This window comes from Bidens hawaiensis, unplaced genomic scaffold (assembly GCF_021521415.1).
Source record: "Bidens hawaiensis isolate Kalapana, Puna unplaced genomic scaffold, B.hawaiensis_p1.1 tig00054130_1, whole genome shotgun sequence".
In the NCBI taxonomy this organism is placed as follows: Eukaryota; Viridiplantae; Streptophyta; class Magnoliopsida; order Asterales; family Asteraceae; genus Bidens; species Bidens hawaiensis.
In genome coordinates this window covers 46,152-71,060 of record NW_027506288.1, presented here as the reverse complement: position 1 = coordinate 71,060, position 24,909 = coordinate 46,152, and the positions used below count along the sequence as shown (strand labels likewise).

General features: G+C 34.2%; 3 protein-coding genes, 1 non-coding gene and 1 pseudogene across 4 annotated transcripts; 2 read left to right on the top strand and 3 right to left on the bottom strand.

Annotated features, from left to right (window-relative positions):
* Positions 1-4,562: 4,562 nt before the first annotated feature.
* Positions 4,563-8,556, top strand: LOC143617375 (G-patch domain-containing protein 1-like). Its single transcript, XM_077089956.1, has 10 exons — positions 4,563-4,640; positions 4,732-4,816; positions 4,983-5,059; positions 5,137-5,252; positions 5,832-5,898; positions 6,000-6,108; positions 7,621-7,799; positions 7,903-8,133; positions 8,218-8,331; positions 8,457-8,556. Exons 1-10 carry the CDS (start codon positions 4,563-4,565, stop codon positions 8,514-8,516), a joined length of 1,116 nt encoding a protein of 371 aa, XP_076946071.1. The 3' UTR covers positions 8,517-8,556.
* A 1,301-nt stretch (positions 8,557-9,857) lies between these two features.
* LOC143617378 (meiotic recombination protein SPO11-2-like) lies at positions 9,858-12,599 on the bottom strand. The gene is made up of 11 exons (XM_077089958.1): positions 12,522-12,599; positions 12,365-12,448; positions 11,462-11,591; positions 11,250-11,387; positions 11,072-11,160; positions 10,880-11,008; positions 10,717-10,811; positions 10,578-10,640; positions 10,406-10,482; positions 10,134-10,261; positions 9,858-10,034 (listed from the first exon to the last, which is right to left on the bottom strand). The coding sequence occupies exons 1-11, from the start codon at positions 12,597-12,599 to the stop codon at positions 9,900-9,902; spliced, it is 1,146 nt and encodes a 381-aa protein (XP_076946073.1). The 3' UTR covers positions 9,858-9,899.
* Positions 12,600-14,078: 1,479 nt separating this feature from the next.
* TRNAA-AGC (transfer RNA alanine (anticodon AGC)) lies at positions 14,079-14,151 on the top strand. The gene has a single exon. It is a non-coding gene; the product is annotated as a tRNA-Ala (tRNA).
* Positions 14,152-15,027: 876 nt separating this feature from the next.
* On the bottom strand, positions 15,028-18,696 carry LOC143617373 (uncharacterized). The gene is made up of 3 exons (XM_077089954.1): positions 18,647-18,696; positions 15,619-15,730; positions 15,028-15,567 (listed from the first exon to the last, which is right to left on the bottom strand). Exons 1-3 carry the CDS (start codon positions 18,694-18,696, stop codon positions 15,028-15,030), a joined length of 702 nt encoding a protein of 233 aa, XP_076946069.1.
* A 145-nt stretch (positions 18,697-18,841) lies between these two features.
* On the bottom strand, positions 18,842-21,230 carry LOC143617372 (MYB-like transcription factor ODO1 pseudogene; annotated as a pseudogene).
* Positions 21,231-24,909: the final 3,679 nt, after the last annotated feature.

Sequence of the window (24,909 nt, the reverse complement as noted above, 5' to 3'; positions counted from 1 at the left end):
ATGCTTAAGAATTTTATTATTTTGAGCCCGCCCTTATGGATTCGGACCACGTTCTTTGATGATGCTCTTCATCTCCCATAGCAACTGTATCTCCTAGACATTTTAAACAATACCATCACGTTCTTTGATGACGTTCTTCATCTCTCACGGCAAGAGTGTACTCTAGACATTGTAAAGATTCTAGGCCTTAGTCAATGTCAACTGTGACAACATAAAACCAATTTACATTTTATTCTACATTCCACAACATATTAGAAATCGACCGTTGTGATACATCTTTCCAAAAGTTTGAGAACTTGCATTGTTGTTATTCGTTAAAAAAAATATGGTTCTTTGTGTTTGATACAACACCAATTTTTTTTTATTAATTTTATTTATTTTTGAGAGCTAGGAAAAATGAGAAAAATAAAAGGTACAATTTTATGACAAGGAGATTTTTATCAACTCTGTCCAATTAAAAGCATATTTACTATCCTATTTCTAATCCAACACTCAAGTTAATAGAAGTGGATCTTGGCATCATGAATTTTACTCATTTTGAAGATAGCTAGGATGTCCTGTGTTATGGCATATATCATTTTTAATGCTTAATGTGCAGTAGAAGTTGTGAAAATTAAACAACTTATTGTAGCTATTTTGTAAATTTATATCATCAACAAGTTATACTATGTATAGTACGCACTTAATACGAAAAGATTGGTGGTGATCAAGAAGACATATAAACTATGATAGATGACTTTTCAAAAATAGCTCAGGCTGGTGACATCGGACTAGCAAAAACCAAATATAGCACGAGATGTCTCAAGGCTAGTTCATAGACTCATTTATTGTAAACTCGAAGTCCTAATTGAGAACCAAGTGATTTCAAATGCTAACTTAAATTTGTATTCCTTTAGTTTGTATATTTGCTACTATTATCTAGGGGTGCAAATGAGCCGAGCTACTCGAGATCGGCTCGTATTAAAAAGCCCGAGCCCGAGTTCGAGCCTAAAAATAAGCTCGTTTAATAAACGAGCCCGAGCCCGAGCTTCACTCATCGAGCTCGAGCCGGCTCGCGAGCCTAAACGAGCCTGCCATTTATATAATTTGTTAAAATATATATTTAATAATTATAAATTAATATATATAATCTTATGAATAAATAAATAAATAAATATAACTAAATAATATATATTATTTTATACATAGAAAAAAATATATAAAAATAATTATAATTATATAAAATATAGTTGATAAATAGTAATCGAGCCGAGCCCGAGCCGAGCTCGAGCTTGAAAATCTACTCACTAACCGAGATCGAGCTTTGAAAATATAGCTCGAAACGAGCCGAGCTCAAGCTCGAGCTCTCTGTAAGCTAAACGAGCCGAGTTCGAGCGTAGTCGAGCTCGGGCTCGGCTCGTCTAGCACCCCTACTAATCTACTATTATCAACGTCCACCCTAACCCACAAATGAAACGCAATTGAAATGGAAAATTTTTTGAGTCTCCTAAAGACCAGCCTCGAAGGCATGTGTGGCAGTGTGGGTGTGCCATAAATTTTATAGGAAACACCTACATCTATGTTTTGTTAATTATGATTTTAGCAGAGTTCATTATTAAATATGGTACACGAGAATAGGATAAAAAAATGCACGCCACACGGCACATTGATTCTTGTGAATTAAATGAGTCAAAGTCCAAACAAATCAGCTGGGCCGGCTCAACGTTATCGGAGACTTAAAACTAATTAAAATTTTGAGGCATTTTTCTTTTTTTTTCTTTATGCGTATAAGGCTAGAGAGTATACAAGAATTATAAAATTTTGATTATATGCAGTGATAATTGACATGAAGCAATCCTCTATACCTTGTCGTACATCAATGAGTTACTAATTCTAAAAGAACTCTACTTTAAAATCTCATAATACATAGCTCATTCTAAAATGAAGGTCCTATAAAAATGAAGGCCTAAAGCCATTGTCTTATTTAGTTTACCCAAGAGACGGCCCTGCAAATCAGTTTTGTTGATCATATGAATTATTGTTATTAGAATAGTCTAATTGTCATCATGTGGGAGAGTCCAATAGTGCTTAAGCCCGTACGTGGAATATAATAATAATAATAATAATTGGAACGGGTACAATAATAATAATAATAATAATAATAATAAGCTGTCGATGGAACGGGTACAACCGAAAGCAACTGAAGTAGTTGATCGAATTTGAAACTCATTTCTTTTTTTCTTGTTTTTTCATGTTTTTTTCCCTTCTAAATGCAACATGTATAAATTGGGGTACTCAAGGATAGAGCCCAGACCAACGTAGTCGTACACCATTCCACGGCCCACGGCTCACCATTCCTCCCTTAAGCCCAAAATATTCATCACCGATTCACCGATCACCTCAAAATGCCTTATATTGGTGGTTTTTTTTTCCTGTTTTTTCTTAAATATCTTTTCCGTTATCAATTAAAAAAACACTTATGCTCACAAGTTAAAGACATCTACTTTTATACCACCTTATAAGCAAGTAACCATTTTTTTTTTCCTTTTCTTATTCCAATTAATTAAACTAGTCACTTAAAGATATCCTACATGAATTTACTAAACCTAGTTAAACGGAGGGTTGAATAATAAGTTAAAAGTGGTGCGGGTCAAAAACAAGTTTGAGTCAAAATAGACCATTAGGGCAAAATGAATAATTTTGAAAAAGTTTTGATCACCTACTGCAATTGTTATGATGACTAGTAATGCCGACAATGGAGGTGATGACGATGGAATTGCTAGATGATATTGGTGGCATTGTGGGTGATACAAGTGGTGGTGTTGGCGACGAGGACAACGAGGTGACGGGCTAATTGTGGTAGTGACCGCAATAACGACAATGACACTAGTGTTGCTAGTTTTGTCATGATGGAGGAGGGGGTGATAGCGGTGATGGTGATTGTGTTGATGACAACAAATAAGTGGTGAAAACAAACAATGACCATAGCTGGTGCGAAGTCATTTTGAAGTGTTTTAGTTAGCAAATTTTATAAGAGCTATGTGAAGTCGTTGATTAATTCAATAAAATAGAACTGATACATTTTAAGGTTTATGTAGTCAGGCTAACACATGTTCAATTACTTTTGCCTGAATCAATCAATTTTTTCAAACCATAGCACCTTAATTGTCGTTGACATTTACGTTTTTCTAGGGTAAATTTCTTGTGCTTCCTAGGACTTGAACCTAATAATTTTTCGGTGTTTAAAAGACTTTATCTGTGCCACTAGTTCACAAACCCAATAATAATGACATTTATATAATACTGGTCCTCAATTCTATTACTTTTAATAAAATTGTTATATGAACGAGCATACATGTAAGATTATGGGGTGTGGCCATCGATTCCACACCCTCTCCATTGTACCACGTCAGCGTCATATCATACCTTACTCCAATCCACTCTCTTCCACTCCATCATTCAAATAAAATATAATAGTTTTTGAAGTTAAAAAATGGACTTTTGTTTTAAAAAGTTTAATTTGGACGGCAAAATAATAGGTGGAAACCCCCAATTTCCTTGACGATGAGTGAGACCAATAGGGGGGGGGGGGGATTTTGCGGCTGTGGTCAATCGCTACCTTAGCCTATCTTCGGTAAATCGACATCCACGCCACATAGTCTAAGGTAGGGGTGTTCACAGTTCGGTTTCAAACCGTGAAACCGTTGAACCGATCATCGGTTTTCGTGGTTTAAGTTTCTGTCGGTTGGTTTTAGAATTCTCAAACCGTAACGAACGGTTTGGTTTCCGGTTTATACCGAAAACCGGCCTTATAAACCGGACAGGACCGTGGATTTCATGATATAATTTACCTTCTTTATATATAAATACTCATTACATGTATATGTATTTAAGTATCAAGATTTTATAGCGTGTGCTAAGTTCAGTAATTTGGGAGTATCGTTTGTAGGAACTGCAGCTGACAATCTAGGTGGGTTGTCTTTAATTAAAGTGTAAATGTTTTTTATTTTAATCTCATCTAGCACTGCGTCTTATTTCAATTTCAAACTGTCTTCTTAAAAGTTTTAAATCAATTGCTTCTAAGTTTCATCAACTTGTACTATTATTTTACATGAGCTTGGTAATCTTTATTTAGATTGGCATCTACAAGTTTAACTGATGGTGATGAAATATCAAGATTAATGTCTAATTAAAACTATCAATTTTGGTTTACAAATATTTTTTCGTTTGTAATAGCCGATTATTTTAAACAACATGTTTTTATAGAGACATAACTAATCAAAACCGTGAAACCAAACCGTTAGTAACGATTCGGTTTTAGTTTTCGATTATCAAAAACCGTTACAAATGGTTTGATTTACCGTTTGACCTAAAAACCGTCAAAACCGGACCTTGATTTACGGTCTAAGGTGTGCCCCGAAACATAGAAGAGCAAAACCTTGTCCATCTTGAAAACGACGCCGTATCAAGCACCCATTTTCTCTCACGTATTTTTAAACAGAAAGAAACCCACATCTAAAACCCTTTCTGTTTGCCGCCGCCGTCGTACTCCTCGAGCAGCACCAGTTGACGGCGGAGCAACCATGGCAGCTTCGGAAGCTCCTCTCTGCTACGTCGGCGTTGCCAGAAAGTCCGCTGCTTTCCGGCTCATGAAACAAATGGTTTGTTTATATCAGTTTCACTCGATCTCCAAATTACATAATTATTTACACAAAACATGTTTAATTGATTGATTGAATTTGAATTGTGTAGGGATGGGAAGAAGGTGAAGGACTTGGGAAGGAGAAGCAGGGGATCAAAGGCCATGTTAGGGTTACCAACAAACAAGACACTGCTGGTATTATTATTATTATTATTATTATTATTAATCTCTATCTTTTTATTCTTATAATTAATTTTTAAAGTTTTAGGCTAAGAATATTATTACTGAATTAATCATTTAATCCCCCACCATAAAGTGTGATTAGTAATAACAAGTTTTTTTATCTTTAATTACAATGCAGGTATTGGTTTGGACAAGCCGAATGCGTGGGCATTTGACACAACACAGTTTGATGGTATCCTTAAAAAACTGAAAGTGGTGAGTTCAAGTTCTTTCACTACTGTTTTTGAATATCTATGTTTTATGGTTATCAGTTATATTCTAAATGTTTACAGCAAGCAACAGTTATTGAACAAGATGATACTGATGATGATGATGACAACGAAGTAAAGGCGGTGTCACCAAAAACGGATGTTAAAGTGACCGTCAAGGCGACCCGACCCCAAGGGAGGTATGCAATACTGTAGGGGTGCAAACGAGCCAAGCCGAGCCCGAGCTCAACTAGGCTCGAGCTCGGCTCGTTTAGCTTACACAGAGCTCGAGCTCGGTTTGTTTCGAGCTCTATTTTCAAAGCTCGAGCTCGGCTCGTGAGTAGATCTTCAAGCTCGAGCTCGGCTTGTTTACTATGTATCAACTATTTTTATATAATTATAATTATTTTTATATAATTTTTTTCTATTATAACTATATGTATAAAATAATATTATATTATTTAGTTATTTTTATTTACTTTTTCCTAACATTATATATTAATTAATAATTATTATTTATATATTAATTAATAATTATTAAATATATATTTTAAAAAATTATAAAAATGGCAGGCTCGTTTAGGCTCGTGAGCCGGCTCGTTTATTAATCGAGCTTATTTTTAAGCTCGGGCTCGATTAAGCTCGGCTCGATCGAGCTTTTTAATGAGCCGATCTCGAGTAGCTCGGCTCATTTGCACCCCTATGCAATAGTTACATATTTAAATATTAAAAATATATAATTTGTATTTTTAGTTTATATAGTTTTTTAATGTTACTAGATACAAGAGAAGAGAGAAGGGGAAGAGCGTTCGTGCTTATTCTGCTAAGGATCTTGAAGGAATTCTCGTATGTTTTTTTTGCAATGTCTTTTAGTATTATTGTTATTTTTAATTTTGGTATATGAGTTAATTTGCTGATTCTACTTTTGTGTGTTGATTTTTTTGCAGGTCAAAAAGGTTGAGGATAATTCAGAACCCGAGTCTGACCCATTCTCTTATCAAGATGGAGATCTGGAAACGGTGGAAGCATCTGAAAGCATCACCGTTAATGTGAAGGGTAAGTTATACATGTTCTTTTGTTAATACTGCTTTCCAAACTATCTAAAATACCTGACGAATAGAATATTTTGCACCAAAATCTGTGATGCTACTAGGGGTGTGTACAAGTTTAGCTAACTCGAGCTTGACTTGTTTTACTTAAGAGAGCTTGAGTTTGACTTGTGAACAGTTTTTCAATACTGGGATCATTTGCTATTTATCAATTATGTTGAGAATTAAAAAATGTTGAGAACTGCGATAACAGCACAATGCAATTGTACTTTTTGCGTTAAGTGTTATACGAAAGGCAGTTACATCACAGTTGTCAATAGTGAACACAGCTCTATTGTGCGCAATGTTGCGATACGTTGATTCAGAGCCCACTGTTGTGCACAATGTTGCGGTATGTTGATTCAGCGCTATACATGGGTTAGCAATCATATAGCGTGAGAATAGCGATATTTAGGGTTTTTTCTTTTTTTTTTAATATCAAATATTTTAAAAACCCATTTTTATGGCCTTTCTAATGACCAAATAGCTTTAGCATCCACCAATTCAACCATAAAAAAACCCCAATTATTATTATTATTTTTTAATTTTACTACCTTATTGCTAAACCTGAAATAGCGGGCATCCACCAATTCAACCATAAAAAAACCCCAATTATTATTATTATTTTTTAATTTTACTACCTTATTGCTAAACCTGAAATAGCGATATTTAGGGTTTTTTCTTTTTTTTTTAATATCAAATATTTTAAAAACCCATTTTTATGGCCTTTCTAATGACCAAATAGCTTTAGCATCCACCAATTCAACCATAAAAAAACCCCAATTATTATTATTATTTTTTAATTTTACTACCTTATTGCTAAACCTGAAATAGCGGGCGCTATTTCATCGTTATCGCTAGGTAGCATATAGGTAGGTTGTCACTATTGACTGCAATTCACTATTGACAACTATGAGTTACGTAACCGCCTACTCCACTATCTTGTTTATCATTAATGTACTAGGTACAACTTACAAGTGCTTTACGTGGTTCTTGTAGTTTTCAATATAAAATTGGTTTCAAAAGAATGTCTCTCTAATTATTAATGTGTCTCTATTTAATTATTCTACATGCGTACATATATTGTTATTTTTGAACAGATTTATAACTTTATTTTGTATGTATTACGATTATTTTTTAGTTATACCTATCATACTTATATGTACCATAATATTTATTCATTTAATTGTATATTTATTAATAAATAAACATATTTTATTTTTTAAATGGTAGGCTTGTGATTCATGAGTCTACTCACGCTCGTTTAAGCTTGGCTTGATTTGAGCGTTTAGTGAGTCAATCTTAAGTAGCTCACGAGCTGCTCTACTCATTTACGCCCCTAGTTATCATCACTACTTGTATACTTTTATTAAATTACTAATGGGCAAAGAGACATGGAAATAAAAATTTGCCATAAAGTGTGTTGTTTTCGTTTTATATTTTGTTTTGGGTACTAAAACGCCTCAACAATGTTTAACAGTTAAATATGGGCCGTCCCCGGATTGGTGGGGTTATAAATTTGGATTTGTTTCTGGAGGTTTCCTTGGTGCTCAGTCAAGGAAAAGAAAATCTAGCACAACCAAAGATGCAGAAAATTGTAATAATAAGAGGACCATGTTTCATGAGGAGGATCAAGAGAATCTTTACAAACTTGTGCAAGTATATTCCTCATATATTACCGTCTCTTTATATGTGTTTCCCCTTTTCTTCACATATTTGTTTGGTGGAACTCATAGTATTCTGATAATGATGTTTCCTACAGGACAAGGCAACTTCTGGGAAACAGGGACTCGGGATCAAGGACCAACCAAGGAAAGTGGCGGGTGTGCGGTTTAAAGGGAAAAGAACATCCTTTAGTGATGATGAGGGTGATGAATCCGAACCTGAAGATTGCGACCTTTCACCAAAACGGAAGGTTGATGACGTACAAGAATTGAAAAAGAATGAGTCGAAACCAAAGCTTAAGAAGTTGTGCAAAAAGCTTCTTGGCCAAGTATGAAATATCTTTTAAGAAAATTAGTTTAACATGGTTTGTTTGGTGTCCATTTTCATGCTGATTATTAAATTATGATGGTAGGTGCCTGAGAAGACGCTGAAATTTAAACAACTCAAAGTTCTTGTGGATGAACAGTGTTCTGTTCTTTCCGACTTTTCTTCAAAAAAGGATGCTCTTGCATTTTTGAAAAAGAAGGTAAGGCCATATGCATTTATCCCATCTCTTTTAAAATTCTAATTGTTCCTGCTTATTTTAATACTTATGTTATATTACTTCAAATGCTGATTATAATAAGGTTCAGTTTGATTTTGTGACTGCAGCTTGAAGGCAGTGAAACATTTACTGTAGACGGAAAGAAAGTCAGCCTGTCATCAGAATGAGGATGCATTTTTGCTGCACGTCGAGGGTAAAGTCTGCTCCACTGCAGATTATAATTGTTATATGTATTTGATATTATGATAAAAGCGACAGATTATTATTTTTTTGAGGTTTTTAACATATTTTCATGAGGGTTGTATTTAAAGGCCATGCTGGTGTTGACTTCTCTTCTAAAATTTACAGTTTGAAATAGCAATAGGTTCCATTTTTCTTTTTGTCCTGATTACTTTGAAAGTTTCTTCAAACATGATACCCAAACGATATGCACAACAGGCACTCAATGCATACGCCCTGCAAACCACTTGAAACATTTGATAGTTATTGCTCGCAATAATAATCTAGTGAATGCCACAATCTTCAGTGACAATGCAACATGTGGCTATTGAGAATGACTTGTGAAAACCACGATCTTTATTAGTAAGTGTAAGATCCATTGATCTGAAGTCATCTAGAATCATAATTTGTTCTTATTAGCAATTTACTAGAATCCAACTTCTCCATCTCATCTTATATTTGCATCTGTAATGACACATATATCAAACTTTAAACGGATAGGATTGTGTTTTCGTTAACTTAATATGTTTTACTAACGGTAGTAGTTTTGTTAAGTTACATGTATTTTCAAACTTTTGAGCACTAAATCAGTAAATCATAAGACTCCCTTTGAGATTGTATTCGAGTTAAAGATGCTGATTTGAATGACTCGATAATAGAACGATGAAATTATAACGCAACATTAGAAGTTATGTTTCCGTTGAATTTTTTGTTCGTGCTCTTGGGAAATCGGTTTTTTTCTTCTCCTATGCTAAGTTTTCGTTTTAGGAAGATGGTCAAATTTTTATATGGTGGTCAAACAACCCACAAAATCAGTAATTTTCGTTTATTATTTTGCTTATATTATTTGTTTCCCCAGCAACAAACTGGTACCATTTTCTGTAACCTAAAGAACAAAATAAAAAAAACGTGCAATCATGAATAGAAGTAAATATTATATAAATCGTCACAAAGGGGATGCAGCTCAGATGGTAGAGCTCTCGCTTTGCATGCGAGAGGTACGGGTGATCGATATCCCGCATCTTTATACGATTTTTCTATTTTTTATCACTCTTTTAACAAGATGAAACAAGTAGTTTGCGTATTTAATATCTTCTAATTGTTGTCTTACACATGTAAAAATTAAATTGGATGTTTTGTTTTATAATTTGACAAATTTTGTATCAAAAGTAGTTATTACTAATAAGGAAATGCTGTAAAATTTATGATTATAGAATATTATGAGTTGCTAGCAGACATTTGGTTTTCTGGAAGTAGTTATCACTAATAATGTACAAAAGTACCCTCCAGTACACTAGTTGAGGTACTTGAAGAGCAGCTAGTAGTTGATACTAAATATAATTGACCTGCACAATTTTATTTGCTAAATATTTCCCTAAAAAATCATATCCATAGAAATATAGAGCTTCAAGTTCTGCTTTCTTGCCACTCTGAACCATTATTGCTAACTCTTCTTTATAGTTATCCTATCAAAAATGAGTTTATACTTAACACTTCATCTTTTATTTATTTATTTATAAAAATTTAATGGTAATGCAATGCTATAATGAGTTTTAGAAGCCTACCTGCAATATTTCAGAAGAAATTAAGCTTTTGGCAATTTGCATATCTTTTGGCTTCAGTGGAATAAAAGATTCTTCTGGTATTTCATCCAAATCATCTTTCCTTAATCCCAACCACTTGACATTGCAAGCTGATCTAAGAAAAAGATGGCACTGATTTGCATCATTCAACAATTTGCTTAAATTCACATTTATCATGGGTGACGTATTAAGTTAACAAAAGTTTAAATGTGACTCAATGTTTAACAGAAAACAAGGATTAAGTATAATATTACCATATTTGTATGCTTCTAATCCCATTCCAATGCTTCCATATTTGAAGGTGCATAGAATAGCCAATCCAGCAGGATTCCTGAATAGCATACAACAAACAAAAACAGGTGGGCATCTAATAAGTGGTTATGTTTCTAAACTCCCAAAAGTTAAAGAAAAATTTGTACACTTTACCAGTCAACCAGCCCTAAGATTTTAATTTCAGGAAATGCTCGACTCATACGGTGAAGAAGAAATCTATGTGAGATTAATCAAGAAATCGAGTTAGAAAAACTATTATTTTACTAGTTAAACTCTTGGAAGTAATATTTACCTTGTAGCAAGATCAGGATATCCTTTTGCAGTGATAAGAATACATGGAATTTTATTGAACACGCGATCCTCAGCTAACCGCTGAAATATCGCATGCTAAACATAAACATAGTCAGTAATTAATACTCCTACAATAAAAAAATCAAATTCAAGCAAGCACATACCTTTTCAATAACAAAGATATAATGAGCATCTGTCTTCATGACCAGTTTTTCTAACAAGTTCAAGTCACCAGAAATAGCATATCCAGAAGATCCACATGTGGTGCAGTCAACAACCTCTTGGCCAGGCTCCTAATTATCAGAATTTGTTCATTTTAACAATTAAATTCTTACTTTAACCGTATAATATTATACCTGTAACAATAAACGGCCTGCAACGGCTCCTCTACTAGATGCCATGATTCCAAGACTAAATCGGCTGCATCTAAGCAATGCTACAATGTCTAATCAGTGGATCAGAAAAACAAGCATATTACTTTACTAATTTTATGCAGAGATGATAATGCTATTTGACATAGAAAGAAGGTTTGACCTTGGATTGTTTGGTTGACTTGTAGTTGAGTAGGGAAATAATCTGGTGACACACAAAGCAACTTGTAAAACAATTCTCTTTGTCTTACTCTCTTTTCCTGGTTTAAAATCTCATAACACATCTCCATCATCTTCCACACTAATTTACATAAAAACAGATAATAAGCAACTTTTTCGAGTGATATTGTGTGTGACGGAGACTATAAATAATACCTCTTATGAAGGATTTAGTAGTGTTCTCTCTCAACAAAGATCTTGTGCAGAATGAACGCGACAGAAAAATCCATGAATCTTCAGTTAACAGTCCGTGATTCACTCTGCGATTACTCGCCTTACGGTTGATCTGTTTCATTCACAGCAGCAAACAATAAACCACACTAGTTTCCTCAACAAACACTGCTAACTTGTATCATAAAAGTAATCCTAAATCATATAAATTTTGTCTAAATAGTAGTAGAAATCAAATCCACAATCTACAAACAGTTTCATTGCCACTCATATGTTAGGATCTGCACACACACACGAACCAAACACAAATACGAATGCAGTAAACGAACCCAAGGATGCAAGTCAGTTTAGACCGAACCACGTTAAATCCTCGTGTTCATTTATTGCTTTCGTATATGTGTACAGTTCGTGTGTGTGCAGATCCTAACATCATACACATAAACCTCATGATAATAAGAGCATCGATCTCATACTAATTTCACTTGTAACATTTTAATCAAAACCACAATCTACAAATGGTTTCATTGCTACTCAGATGTTAGGATCCGCAAACACACGATTATACAAATCGAACATAATATAAATCATCGTGTTCATTTATTGCTATCGTATTAATATTTCGGCTTCGTGTGTGCAGATCCTAACATAACATCATACACATAAACCTCATGATAACAAGAGCATCGACCTCAAACTAATTTCACTTGTAAGTTGTAACATTTTAATCGAACTATACACGATTGAAGGCTAAATTCACTTACATTGAAGCTGATTCGTAAAAGAAATCTACCGGAGCTTAATATAACAGATCGTACTAATTTAGAGAAAGTAATGAACAAATCAGCGTTAATTATTAATAATTAGGTTCAAAATGTGAGGAAATCGAACCATAGGAAGGATTGAGATGGCAGGAGTTGGAGAACTCAAAGCCTTGAGGAAATTAAGGACCGCTACTTCGATTCTAGCTCGAACCTGATCACACGATTCCAGATATTATTGAATAATTAAGTAGAACTAATTGGATTGGAAGAAGAATGAATATTACTTCAAGAGGAGGAATGATATCGGCATAAGAGAGGTGTTGCTCGGTGAAGAAGATGGTGGATCTGCGTACCTCCGCCATTAATGCACTTGCACAAGCACAACTGCTTATTGGTTGATGGCGCGATAATTTGATTCGCTAGATATTTTAATATCTTTCAGTTGGTTACCTTTCAAATATTTCTTTGAAAATAATTCTTTCAACTTATCAAAACTTTAGCCACTCTATACGTGCTTTCTTTTTAACTTAGACATTTTAGAGTCGGAAGTTTAGGTATTTTAGAGTTGTAAGTCTTGAATTAATGATGTTTTGGAGCTTTAGAAGTTTAAAATTGAAAACTTTGTACGAAATCAAGCAAAACCAAGCCGCTCGGTTTCAAACCAAACCAAGTTCAAGCATAAGAATGTCGCTCATTTCTTTAAATTCAATCCGCTCGGTTTGGCTCGCTTTTAAACCAAACCAAGTATGAGCAAGGCAGAGTCGGTTCGGCTCGGCTCGGTTCGTGAACAACCCTAATGTGGACCCAAATTCCCTTGCATAACCATAACCTTTCAAACAATTCAAAGCAGTTTGTATAATCAAATCATGCATAGATAGCCCACACACAAATTCACTATAAAGATAATTTGAGGATTGTAAATCAAATCATGCAATGGTTAAAGGTGACATAATTACCCAACTATTTTCACAATAAATACACAATGTGCATACCTTACAAACCAATTTAAACATGTGAGAATCATTGATTTCAATGATAATGAATTGAAATTCACTGTTCTCAATTACACGTACAAATTTTGGCTTTTGAGAATAATTTGTGGAGACCCCAATCTTTATTAGCAAGTGTAAGATTCATTGATCTAAATGTAATCTTAAGAATCAATGATTCTTATTTGCAGTTTACAAGAATAAATCTCGATCTCTCTTTGTATTTTTGAACGAATAAACATGTGAATCTAACTAAGAGACTCTATCGTGAACATATGGTATGACAAAGAATAGCCCATGATATCAAACTTGAATATTAAATATGATGTTGCTTTGATTCCTATTGATTTGCTTAAATCCCTTGTAATTGGTTGTAGTAATTTTATTCTAAAGTTTTGTTTCACTTTAATTAGTTAAGCTTAAAGTCTCCCATTTTTTAACCTAAGCAAAATGCATGTTCTCGCTTTAAACATTAAATCAGAGCATACTAGCAACCACCTGGCGCCTACCCCTTCAGAGATCTGAGATCGTATTCTGGTTAATGATGTTGGTTTTAGTAGAGGTTTGACGCAAATTACTCAAAAACAAAACTATGAATTATGCTTTTTTTAGTGCTCTCGGGAGATCTTCGCCATCTTCTCCTACTCATATTTTTTGTCCTCGAAAGATGGTCGAGTTTTATTTGATGATAGTAAAGTTCACTATAAACGACCAACTAAAATCAGCAGTTTTAGTCTGTTAATTTTCTAATATTTTCCAGCAACAAATTGATCTCATTTATTTATAAGTTAAAACTAATTAAATGTAACAAAAGAAGTATGAATAAGTTTGTTTATGATTAAATAACACGAAGGGGATGTAGCTCAGATGGTAGAGCGCTCGCTTAGCATGCGAGAGGTACGGGGATCGATACCCCGCATCTCCAATTTTCTTAAATAATTTTTAGGTATAACTTTTAACAACGGAACAAATCACTAATCATCACTATTTTAAGTCTGATTGCTTTAATATTGCTGTGGGTGGATATGTAGTCAGATTTCAAGAGTTTGGTGATTGTTGTTACGAGGTAACAATATACGTATTACTTAAAAATATAATGGCTTTAAGTCCGTGTGACTCGTTCTCTAACTCTATGCATCAAAGTTAAGCATCAACGTACGATACATCATCATAATGTGCTACATATTACTTAAATGGCATGTCGAAAGCAATGAAACATCTACTTTATCATTTTGTCCATTGATTATTAAAGCTAGCAATGTTTTGCACATTGCAAAACTGTTTTTGAGTTGTTTTTAGGAAAGGAAGCGAGTAAAGTTATGTTTAAACAATCGTCGTGATGATTGATTTTTGACCGCGTCATAATTTGTGTAGTAAAGTATGCATTTACCAATTCCCCATACATGTGTCGTAGTTTCATGTATTTTTGTTTGTAACGGTTTGGTTTTGGGTTGAAGCTATTAAAGATACTAAAGACTGTTACTAACACTTTAAACACGAGCGATCAAAACTGAACCATAAACACCTGTACTCCATACAACCATCTCCGCCATATAAACAATCTGAATTGGGTGTTTAAGGTCATGTAGCAACTATTACAATCCCATGAGCATATAACTGTAAGATAACAAAAAAAAAAACCCTTAATATCTTTAAGAAAAAAGCAACAAAAATGGATTAATCAGCCAACAATAGCATCCAACTCATATTATGTTCCAGCAATTCAACTATTCCTCTATAGCAACTTTGAGTTATTCCAAATCATCTAACTAAAACCAGCAAAACCGTGTGTTATAACATTTTATTTATTTGATGAACCAAACTGCTGCCTTATGGTGCGAGCACAATCAGCAAAGTTCTTAACCCGCGCACTGCATTTTAACGTGTCCTTAATATTTTCTCTATAGCAATCCAAGCACGCTTTTAAATCATCCCAACAAGGCATACGTTTTGGTTGTGGAAGTTTAAACTCTTTATCATGAAGCTCTTCCGCCTTTTGTGTTACTTCAGTCACCATCTCACTTTCTTTCTTTTCAACTTTTTCCATGACCCTTTCACTTTCTTGAAGAACCGACCAGATGGCGTCCACCTCAGCATTAACAGGCAATGTAGGTGGTGGTGTTGGGAGGTACATTGGCGGCCATCCGTTGGCAGGGTGGCCGCCTTTTAAGGTTTGGGAGTCCTCATGAATTTGGTTTTGTTGGGGAGTTTTTGGTGTTTTTGGTTTTGGTTTTCTTTTTTTCTTGACTTTGTCAATGACGGTATCAGCGGCTAGCTGTTTGACTAAGTTGCTACTGATTTGAATGGTATATGCATCATCCATAGCTTTCGAGACCGCTTCCTGAAATGATTTACAGAATTTTAGACACATTAGACCCATTGCAGATCATACAGCTTTTGACTTATCAAGAACACACGAAATGCAGCAAGCTTTTGACTTGCTAACATAAACTGGAACAAGTAATAAAGATATTGACAAAAGTCGTGATGTAAACCGCAAGTCGCTGCAGAAACAACACATAAGCATGTTCTGAAGGTGATACTACAGGTGGTACCAATGGGCAAGTTGTTGGGTCGGGTAACAAGTCAAAACATTTAACTTTTTGCAAGTACATATTAGAGAGTCAAAGTATGATTACAAAAGTTAAAATTTTTAAAAATAATCTAACCATTTTCAAATAAATGAATTAGAAGGTTTTATGCATCAAATATACTTCACTCGTTTCCTTTTTCGCTAATACTTTTTGTATTTACCAATTTGAGTAAATTGAGATAAAAACATCCCTGAATCAACCCATGCGTAAGTTAATGGGTCGAAACTGCCATCTGTAGATGAAACTAACAACTCAAAAACTATTTTACAAGCAATTTAAATGAAGCGTCATCAGCACCACTAGCTCTTCATTATTGTATTTGAATCATGGTTGTAAAACTCCCGTCTAGGCGCCAAGTACTCACCGAGTAATCACTACTGGGTATGGTGCCGAGGTGGCTTTCTTTAACTCAGCCTAGTTACTCGGAATCGATCAAAAGTGGTCAACCTCCGCCACAATTGGATCTAGTCAGTCAACTCGAGACGATTTTGACATTAAAAAAATTAACATAATTCATATTTCTATAATATTAAAGAATGACTGTCATTTTTTTGATTAACGATTTTCAAAATTTAGAATCTTTAGTACTTAAAGACGTATCTTTTTTATCTATATTGATATCCACATAATTTTTTTTATAAATATTAGTAGATAATTTTTTTTATAAACATTAGTAGATTTATGATACTTGACATATATATAAGCTCCCAAAAATTAGTTTCTTTATAATTTACCACGTCCATGTACTCCCCGAGTACTCTCCGCCTAGACCGAGTACTCGCAACTCCCCAGTCGACCGCCTAACGACTTTTGCAACCATGATTTGAATTGATTACTAGTTCTTTTCCGCTACAAATCGTTTACTCTGATAATCAGAGCAACCCGATCCCAACACTATGCACCCTGGAAAAACTAGTCTTACTGTTCTAGGCTTCCATACAACTCAAAACTAGATAATGCATATCAATAGTCAGTAATCACACATTTGTACTACAATATCTTCTTGCTTATTCAAAATCTAATCATAAAGCATAGTTTGATGCTACATGCAACAAACATACCTATTTATGTATCAAAAACGAAGCACGAAACATGTCAAATTGACGGAAAAAACGAACTAAAAGCTTTCAACTATCAAGTGGAACCAGATGAAGCAAAAACAATAAAATTTGCATTAATACATTTACTAACTATTGAGGAAACCAAACTTTAACAAGCATTAAATTAAACAAAGAGAAAAAAAGAAGACATATATGTGGAAGCCCTAAATAATCAAAGACCCATTATGGTTAACCCTAGATTCGCAAGCATATATCACAAGACAAAGGTAATCATATATATACAGATTAGATAAGATCTCACTGAACACGTACAGAGATTAGCCAAGAAATCGTCGAACGTTTGTAAATTTAGAGTTTGTATAAGCTGTAAATAGGAGAAAAAAGAGAAGATTGCGTCTGTATATATAAGTTGTGACTTGTGAATAAAGAAATTTAGAGGTGTTTTTTTTCTTTTATTTTACTAAAATCTCTTACATTAGTCTTTCTAGCCCTCTCTATCATACCTATTATAAGCAGGGGTGTAAATGACTAGGCTCGAGATTAATTCGTAAGTTGTTTGTTTAAGTTCATTTACTATTTATTTATATATGTTTTTAATTATTTTTATAATTTTTGAGAAAAACTCTTATGGCGTTAAACAAGCCTATGCTCGGCTATGTAGTGTGAAACTAATACATATAAGCAATGTTACAGAAATCGCTAAGCATTAATTGAGGCTGGGTAGTGACAAATGATTAATCGGGATTAATCATATTGAAGTTTTTATATCTAATTTTTTAAATTACAAACACACAATTTTGAAAAATTACACTCAAAAGTTTGTCAAAATTCACATAGTATAATTAAACATCACCAAATTGATGTAAACATTACAAATCAATGTGAAAAAAAAACAATAACTTGATTAACAGGTTATAACCAAGGTTTTATTGCCTTCCAAAAGAAATTTAAAAAAATAAAATAAAGATTAAGAAAAATAAAAAAGGACAATTTGGTCTGGTTTGGAACGACTAGGTCCAACTAACGATTAATGGACCGATTAGCTAAAAATTAATCAGCCTAGGGGCGCCTAGCTATTAATCTCAATTAATCCCCGTCCCGGCCCAATTTTGACAACACTGCATATAAGTGCAAAAGAGGTCAAACTTAAAAATACACAAGGCTCATAAAGGTTCGATGAGCCTAAATGAGCTTCTCTTACAAGGCTCGAGCTAGCCCACGATAACTAAACGAGTTTTTTTTTGTCCTTTTTGTCGATCCGAGCACAAGCAACTCAACACGTTTGCATCCCTACACATAACCACTCATTTTATTAATTTTTAGACACTCAAACAACATATCAAGGATTGAATATGAGTCTGTAAAATGTAAATGTGCAATTTAGTTTTCTATGAAAATAATTATATTGCGTTTAGTGTGAGGTGGGCTTGGCCTCGGGCAAGGTGGAAGAATCATATATTTGTCACTTGTCAGCAGTCCACTACTATTTTGAAATAAGTATCATCCAGGAAAATACAAATAAGATATATATGTTAGTAATCATCGATAGAGTCCAATAAAAACCAAATATATATAGGAATATAAAAATATGTCAAGAGACAAACTAATATTGTGATGATAAAAATGTACTATTGTTTATCAACAGAAACACATATACATGAACTTTCCTTACTTACAAAGACACTCAAGTTCTTGATATTTCGCACTTATTCCCGTTTTACCCTTCTCTAAGTAACTAAACTTTTGGCTTGCAGTGATAACTTACCTAACAGATGGTGAGAAATCTCCATTAAGACTTGAGTTCTCTTCTACCATCAAAACATGGCTTGTGGTAACTCTAATAACACGGCGAAAAATCTATGCCAACAATATGGTTCTTCATTGGGACAAGTATTGTTTTATAAACTCATTGGACATGTGAGCCAAGGAGGTCGTAGAACAACATAATCTTATGATCTTATCATTTTGGATCATAATAACTTCTTTTTTGTTGTTTGTTGCTTGTTTCGAGGAAGTCGAAGACACCCATCTCAGCTTCGTTGAAACGATCAATCCAAAAATCATGAAGTCCAAAATCTTGACCATCCCATAGTCGTGTAGCGCAATCATCCCATGATGCAAAGGCGACAATATCATGATTGAAGTCTTGCTCATTGTTTGGTAACTCCCATCTTGTTGTATCAATTAGTGGCGGCTCATCACCACCTAAGAGGTAGCTTAGTAACTTCTCATCTTCGCAAAGGCTTTCGAACGATATTTCAGGTTCACCACTAAAAGTTGAACAATTTTCATGTGAAGACGAGCTTCCGGTGGCGGTTGGGGTTTCCACTGGCGGGGAATGGTTGTTTCTTTCAAATTGTGTGGATTGTTCTTCACGAGAAGAGGTCGTCTCAGTGTCTTGATGATCCTTTTGAAGTGGTTCATGAGTTACAGGATCAATTCCTCTCTTAATGAGTTTTTTCTTTATATGCGTGTTCCAATGATTTTTTATCTCATTATCTGTTCGTCCAGGCAATCTTGCTGCGATTTTGGACCACCTAAAAGACGAAAAAAGTTTAGTTCTCTATGTTTGCATAAATGCATAAATTCTTATGATATACAACATTATGTGCCTTTTCTTTTTCAGTTTGCTAACCATGAGAAATCGTTATCATGTCAATACCCTACTAGTCAACATAACTTGTGATGGATCGTTGGTATTCAAGAGGTCATGCAGGTAATCAGGGGAATAAAGGTTCAAAATTAAGTGATGAGAAAACAGAAGATGTGTTAAAAGAAAAACACTTCGGACTTGCATGTTAAAAAGAAAGATTTTCAAAGTTCTATATAAAAAAAAGAAAAAGTACTTTAAATCACCAGTTTTCATATTATGTGTATAAATATGTCAAAGAAAAATAACGATTATTATAACGATATGACATTTGCACACCCTCTCGAAACTCACACACCCTACATACGATCGTATAGAGGTTATACGATCGTATGAAACCCCTTTTAAAAGAGTGTGTGAATAAGTCAAAGGATGTATAAATAACCAAAGCCTTATTATATGTAGTAAATCAATTAGTCTTTTTCATTGTCACGGTTCTATATTAAACCCAGTCGTACAACTAATTTATCTTTTTGACCTGTTGGCAATAAAAATAAAATATAATATACTTTGAAAATCATTGAAAAGATAAAAGGACCATCAAAGGTTTTCCCTTTTTATAAAATATTTAAAATTTCTGAATTACGACTTCTCAATAGTCGGGTACTAAAAAATCTCCTTCGTAGCTTTACTATGAAACATGTCGGCCATAGGTAAAGCTTATACAATTATCTATGTGCATCATTAGCCTTACTTTCAATAATTTTTTTATTTCTTTTATTTGTAAAATTTGTATATTTGCAAAAGGCAGCCTTTTCTTTTTTTTTTTTGGTTAAGAACTTAAGACCATCCTTGTCACATGTAATTCTAGAATTTTTAATATATTTAAAAAAGAATAGATTGCTGGATCTTAATAATATAAAGAGTAACCTTACGCACATATAAGATTATCATAAATTTATATTGATTTCGCTCACATGAATGATTATACGTGAAATGAGAAAAATGCATTCTTAATGAGCGAAATCGAGTGAAAATCATATAAAAGAAGATGTAAGATCATTCTTTGCCTATTCCCTATCATATTTATATGATTATACTAAAAATCATTATATTTATATTTTCAATTAAATAATACTATTTTATACATTTACTATTATTTTTCTCTCTCCTCCACTCATAACCATTTTGATAAAATATTAGAAATCATACTATATAAATAATAGAAAACTATATCTAACTTTCTCGTATAACATCCTCTCTCATTTATTCACAATGACCAGTCAATCACATATATAACCATACATATAATTTACAAAACTCCCATAAATATATATAAGAAAAGGTTAGAATGCTCTAAGTCTCAAATATCACATTAAATTATTATAACTAAGTAATAATTTAAGATATTAAAATCAAAATTAAAGTTTATATGTGACATATCAGTTATTGGTTAAGCTGTTTGGTAAACCAATATAAAACACAAGATTCAATACCTATTGCCAAGACGAGCATGGAGATCAATAACGAGCTGCTCTTCAGACTCACTGAGTAGACCGCGCTTCAAGTCGGGCCGAAGGTAGTTGGTCCAACGGAGGCGACAACTCTTCCCACAACGCGTGAGTCCAGCGAGCTTGGGGACCGCACGCCAACAACACTGGCCGTTGGTTAGTATAAAGTTGATAAGTTTATTATCTTCCTCCGCAGTCCACGGCCCTTTCTTCACCCCTAGTTTGTCACAACAAGGCTGTCTTCCCATCTTTATTAATTCACAAAATAATTAATACATAATATTATTTTTATTCAAAACACACCCGCCACTTTCAGATATGCAACCATGCACCGACTTATATATATATATATAGTTCCCATATGTATATGTATCTATATATAGAGAGAGAAGGAGCTAGCAGGGTCCACCGGTCCACCATCGATTTATGAAAGGTATAGGTGAACTGCAACTTATTGGTTCGGGTGGTAACTTGTAACATATACACAAAGGGCCACGTTTGAGGCCTCAAAGAAACGATACATAATTTCATATCATGTCACGTTATTTAATTTTAAGTATTTTGATGAATTGCTAATTATATAATCAAGGTTATCATATAAGGTGTTAAACAAGACGTGTTCATGGTTGTCGTGTCCAATGAGGCACTAACCCTGGCATGGTATGAACTTGAAAATTGTGTTAACCATATGAACCCGAACACTACATGAATATATATATTTGTAGGTTGACACAAATACGATTACATGAATTTGTTTATTTATTTATTTTTGGCATGATAGAACTTTAAAATTACTATTTTACAAACAGAAAATATATAAATGGGAGTATAAAACAATTATATGTAAGTTGTAAATTTTATGTTAATATATTTTTCTTTTATAGTTTACTTAAAATAAAAGGAAAATAACTTTTTATATAAAGAAAAGAATTATATATTTGAACAATATTATAACTTGAGTTATTTTTGTTCCTAAAAAGTGTGAAAAACTTTTGAAGAACACTAAAGAAACTTAAATACTAATTAATATGCAAAATACTCTGTCTTTTATGAAGAAAAATCATAGTTTAACCATTTAAAAATAGAAGGGAAATAACTTTTCATAAAGAATTAAATTATAAGATTGGAAGAATAAACTTGAATTTCTTTTGTTGCAAAAAAGTGTGAATAACTTTTGTAGAACACTAAAGAAACTTAACTAAAATAAGCACTCTTATGTGAAAAAGAATAATAATCCATAGGGCACGATATATATAGGGAAGGTTTATGTGCATTTTAGACTTAACATGAGAACGTAGAAAATAATACTAATTTATAAAAAAATGAGAACGTAAGAAACAATACCAACCACAATACCAATTTACATAAACAATTATTTATAATAACAAAGAAAAAAACCTAAAAATTACAACAAAAGAATCAAAATCAAGAACAAAATAATACCAGCAAATACTTATAACAGCAAAAGAAAAAGACATAATTACAAAATTTGTCCTTTAAAAAAAGCCAAATTATGGTTCGTGTCCTTTTTTTAGTTTTTTGTCCTTTAAACATTTTTTTCCAACACGTTATGTCCTTTACGCTAACTGGGTTAGAAAAACCCAGTTAAATACCCTCACGTGAGGCGCATGTGAGGGCATTTTGGTCTTTTCAACGAAGTAGTTCAAAATAATTTAATATATATTAATAATTCATATTTATAAAATAAACTCTCTCTCTCTCTCTCTCCAACCCATCTCCATCTTCATCTCCATTCCACCTCCAAACTCTTTCATTCTTCCACCACTCTCCCGGCCACCATCACCACCGCCACTACCTGCAAGGCTGCAACACCCAACATCACCACCGCTTATCCCCACCAACAAGTGTCACCATCTCTGTGACCACCATTAGATCCGACCACCGTTTATCCCGGCCAACCTGCAACACCAAACGGCTTAGAACCCACAAACCCAGATCCAACTCGCCGAAGAACCCACAAACCCAGATCCATCTTCCGGTCAATTTGCCCCTTCACGGACGTCTTCAATTTGCCAAGATCTGAAACCCTTGCCGGAAAAATCGTGTCTAGCCCATCATCCTCTACAACACTCCAACCCACTAAAAATCGTGCAGATTCCATTCCATTCCATCGCCGCCACCGCCGGTATCTCTGCCGCCTTGGCTTTCTCCAGAAATCTAACACCGACCCAGATCACAAAATCAAACACCGGAAATCTAAAGTCGTCGTGGCTTTCGATATGGATGACGTGGCTTTAAAAATCGAGCATCACGATGATGAGTTGTCTCAGATTGTTTCTGGGTATTCTTCATAACCATCTAAATTATCAAAGCCCTAAGTTAATTTCAAGAATTAGCATATAGGCAGGGGGTATTTGATTTAGTTTTGTTTCTGTTGTTAAGGTTTAGAAATGGGTCAGGGTATGGTGGCCGGAGTGGGTCATGGTATGGTGGTCGGAGTGGTTGTGGTATGGTGATGGTGTGGTGATGGTGGTGGCGTAGAGAGAGAAAGAAGAGAGAAATGAGGGGAAGGAGTTATAAATTTGCAGGTACAGACGAAAAGATAAAAATGCCCTCACATGCGCCTCACGTGAGGGTATTTAACTGAGTTTTTCTAACCCAATTAGCGTAAAGGACATAATGTGTAAGAAAAAAATGTTTAAAGAACACCGCCTGCAAAGAAACTAAAAAAAGGACACGAACCGTAATTTGGCTTTTTTTAAAGGACAAAATTTGTAATTCTGTCAAAGAAAAAATATAAGAATAACAACAAAATATAAATCAGCAAATACTTATAACGTCTCATAATCGAAAATTAGCAAATACAATCAAAAAAATAACACAAAATACCTATAAAAATAAACCTAATAATAACAGCAAATTGGTTCTCACTGTTTTTATGTTAAGAATAAAATGCATTTGATCCTGTTTCTGATATATATTTTATATATTTTTTTAAATGGCGTCATAGTGCACGATATTAAAAAAGAAAAAGAAAAAAGCTTAAAACTGTAATTGTACTCTTTCGCCGCTGTTACGTCGTGCTTCCGTCATCATGACGTTTACGTGTCCTTACCACGTAAGCATAAGATTTCGTGTTTCTCACTTCCTACCAGCATATGTAACTTCATTAATTTGGTCCCAAATCTATTTGATATCTCAGTTTCGACCCAATTACAAATTTTTCCTTTAAAAAAAGCCAAATTACGGTTCGTGTCATTTTTTAAGTTTCCTTGCAGGCGGTATCCTTTAAACATTTTTTTCCTACACGTTATGTCCTTTACGCTAACTGGGTTAAAAAAACTCAGTTAAATACCCTCACGTGAGGCGCATGTGAGGGCATTTTTGTCTTTTCGCTTGTAATTTGTCTAATATATATTAAAATGATTCTCTCTCTCTCTCTCTTCCCATCTTCTCTCTCTCTCTCTCTCTCTCTCTCTCTCCACACCAACACCAACACCACCACTTCTTCTTAAATCCGGCACCATCTCCTGGAAACAAGCCGATGAGGCCATTCCGCTCCGGCGAGGAAGACGACAACACCATCTCCGGTCTTCTTCTCCGGCGAGGAAGACGGCAGCACCATCTCCGGTCTTCTTCTCCGGCGAGGAAGACGACAGGATTCTTAACCCTAATTAACAACAACCATCCTTCTTGTTCGCTAGATTTGGGATGTTTTTTCTCTCCACTAGATCTGGGACAAATCGAAACCCTAATTCCTACTGCTTGTTCTTCTTATAATACGTGTGTGGGTGATTATTTGCCATGGCTATTCAAAACAGCGGTAGTGGATGGGTTGGAGGTGACCGGATCCGGTGGTGGTGGAGGTAGAGGTGAAAGATTCCGGTGGTGGTGGTGGCCGGATCCGATTGGGGGTTTTGGGTATGGGTGGGTCAGGTGAATTGGGTTTTCGGATACGGGTTTTGG

What these genes read in the sequence shown, in the direction of transcription:
- LOC143617375 (XM_077089956.1), top strand. Translation starts at nt 4,563, where the DNA reads ATGGCAGCTTCGGAAGCTCCTCTCTGCTACGTCGGCGTTGCCAGAAAG. An exon ending in GCAAAAAGCTTCTTGGCCAA is followed by an intron (nt 8,134 to 8,217) that starts GTATGAAATATC and finishes TTATGATGGTAG; the next exon opens with GTGCCTGAGAAGACGCTGAA. An exon ending in TTGCATTTTTGAAAAAGAAG is followed by an intron (nt 8,332 to 8,456) that starts GTAAGGCCATAT and finishes TTGTGACTGCAG; the next exon opens with CTTGAAGGCAGTGAAACATT.
- LOC143617378 (XM_077089958.1), bottom strand. Translation starts at nt 12,599, where the DNA reads ATGGCGGAGGTACGCAGATCCACCATCTTCTTCACCGAGCAACACCTC. An exon ending in ATATCATTCCTCCTCTTGAA is followed by an intron (nt 12,449 to 12,521) that starts GTAATATTCATT and finishes TCGTGTGATCAG; the next exon opens with GTTCGAGCTAGAATCGAAGT. An exon ending in CCATCTCAATCCTTCCTATG is followed by an intron (nt 11,592 to 12,364) that starts GTTCGATTTCCT and finishes TGAATGAAACAG; the next exon opens with ATCAACCGTAAGGCGAGTAA.
- LOC143617373 (XM_077089954.1), bottom strand. Translation starts at nt 18,696, where the DNA reads ATGGTAGAAGAGAACTCAAGTCTTAATGGAGATTTCTCACCATCTGTT. An exon ending in GATTTCTCACCATCTGTTAG is followed by an intron (nt 15,731 to 18,646) that starts GTAAGTTATCAC and finishes TTGTTTCTGCAG; the next exon opens with CGACTTGCGGTTTACATCAC. An exon ending in TTCTTGATAAGTCAAAAGCT is followed by an intron (nt 15,568 to 15,618) that starts GTATGATCTGCA and finishes AAATCATTTCAG; the next exon opens with GAAGCGGTCTCGAAAGCTAT.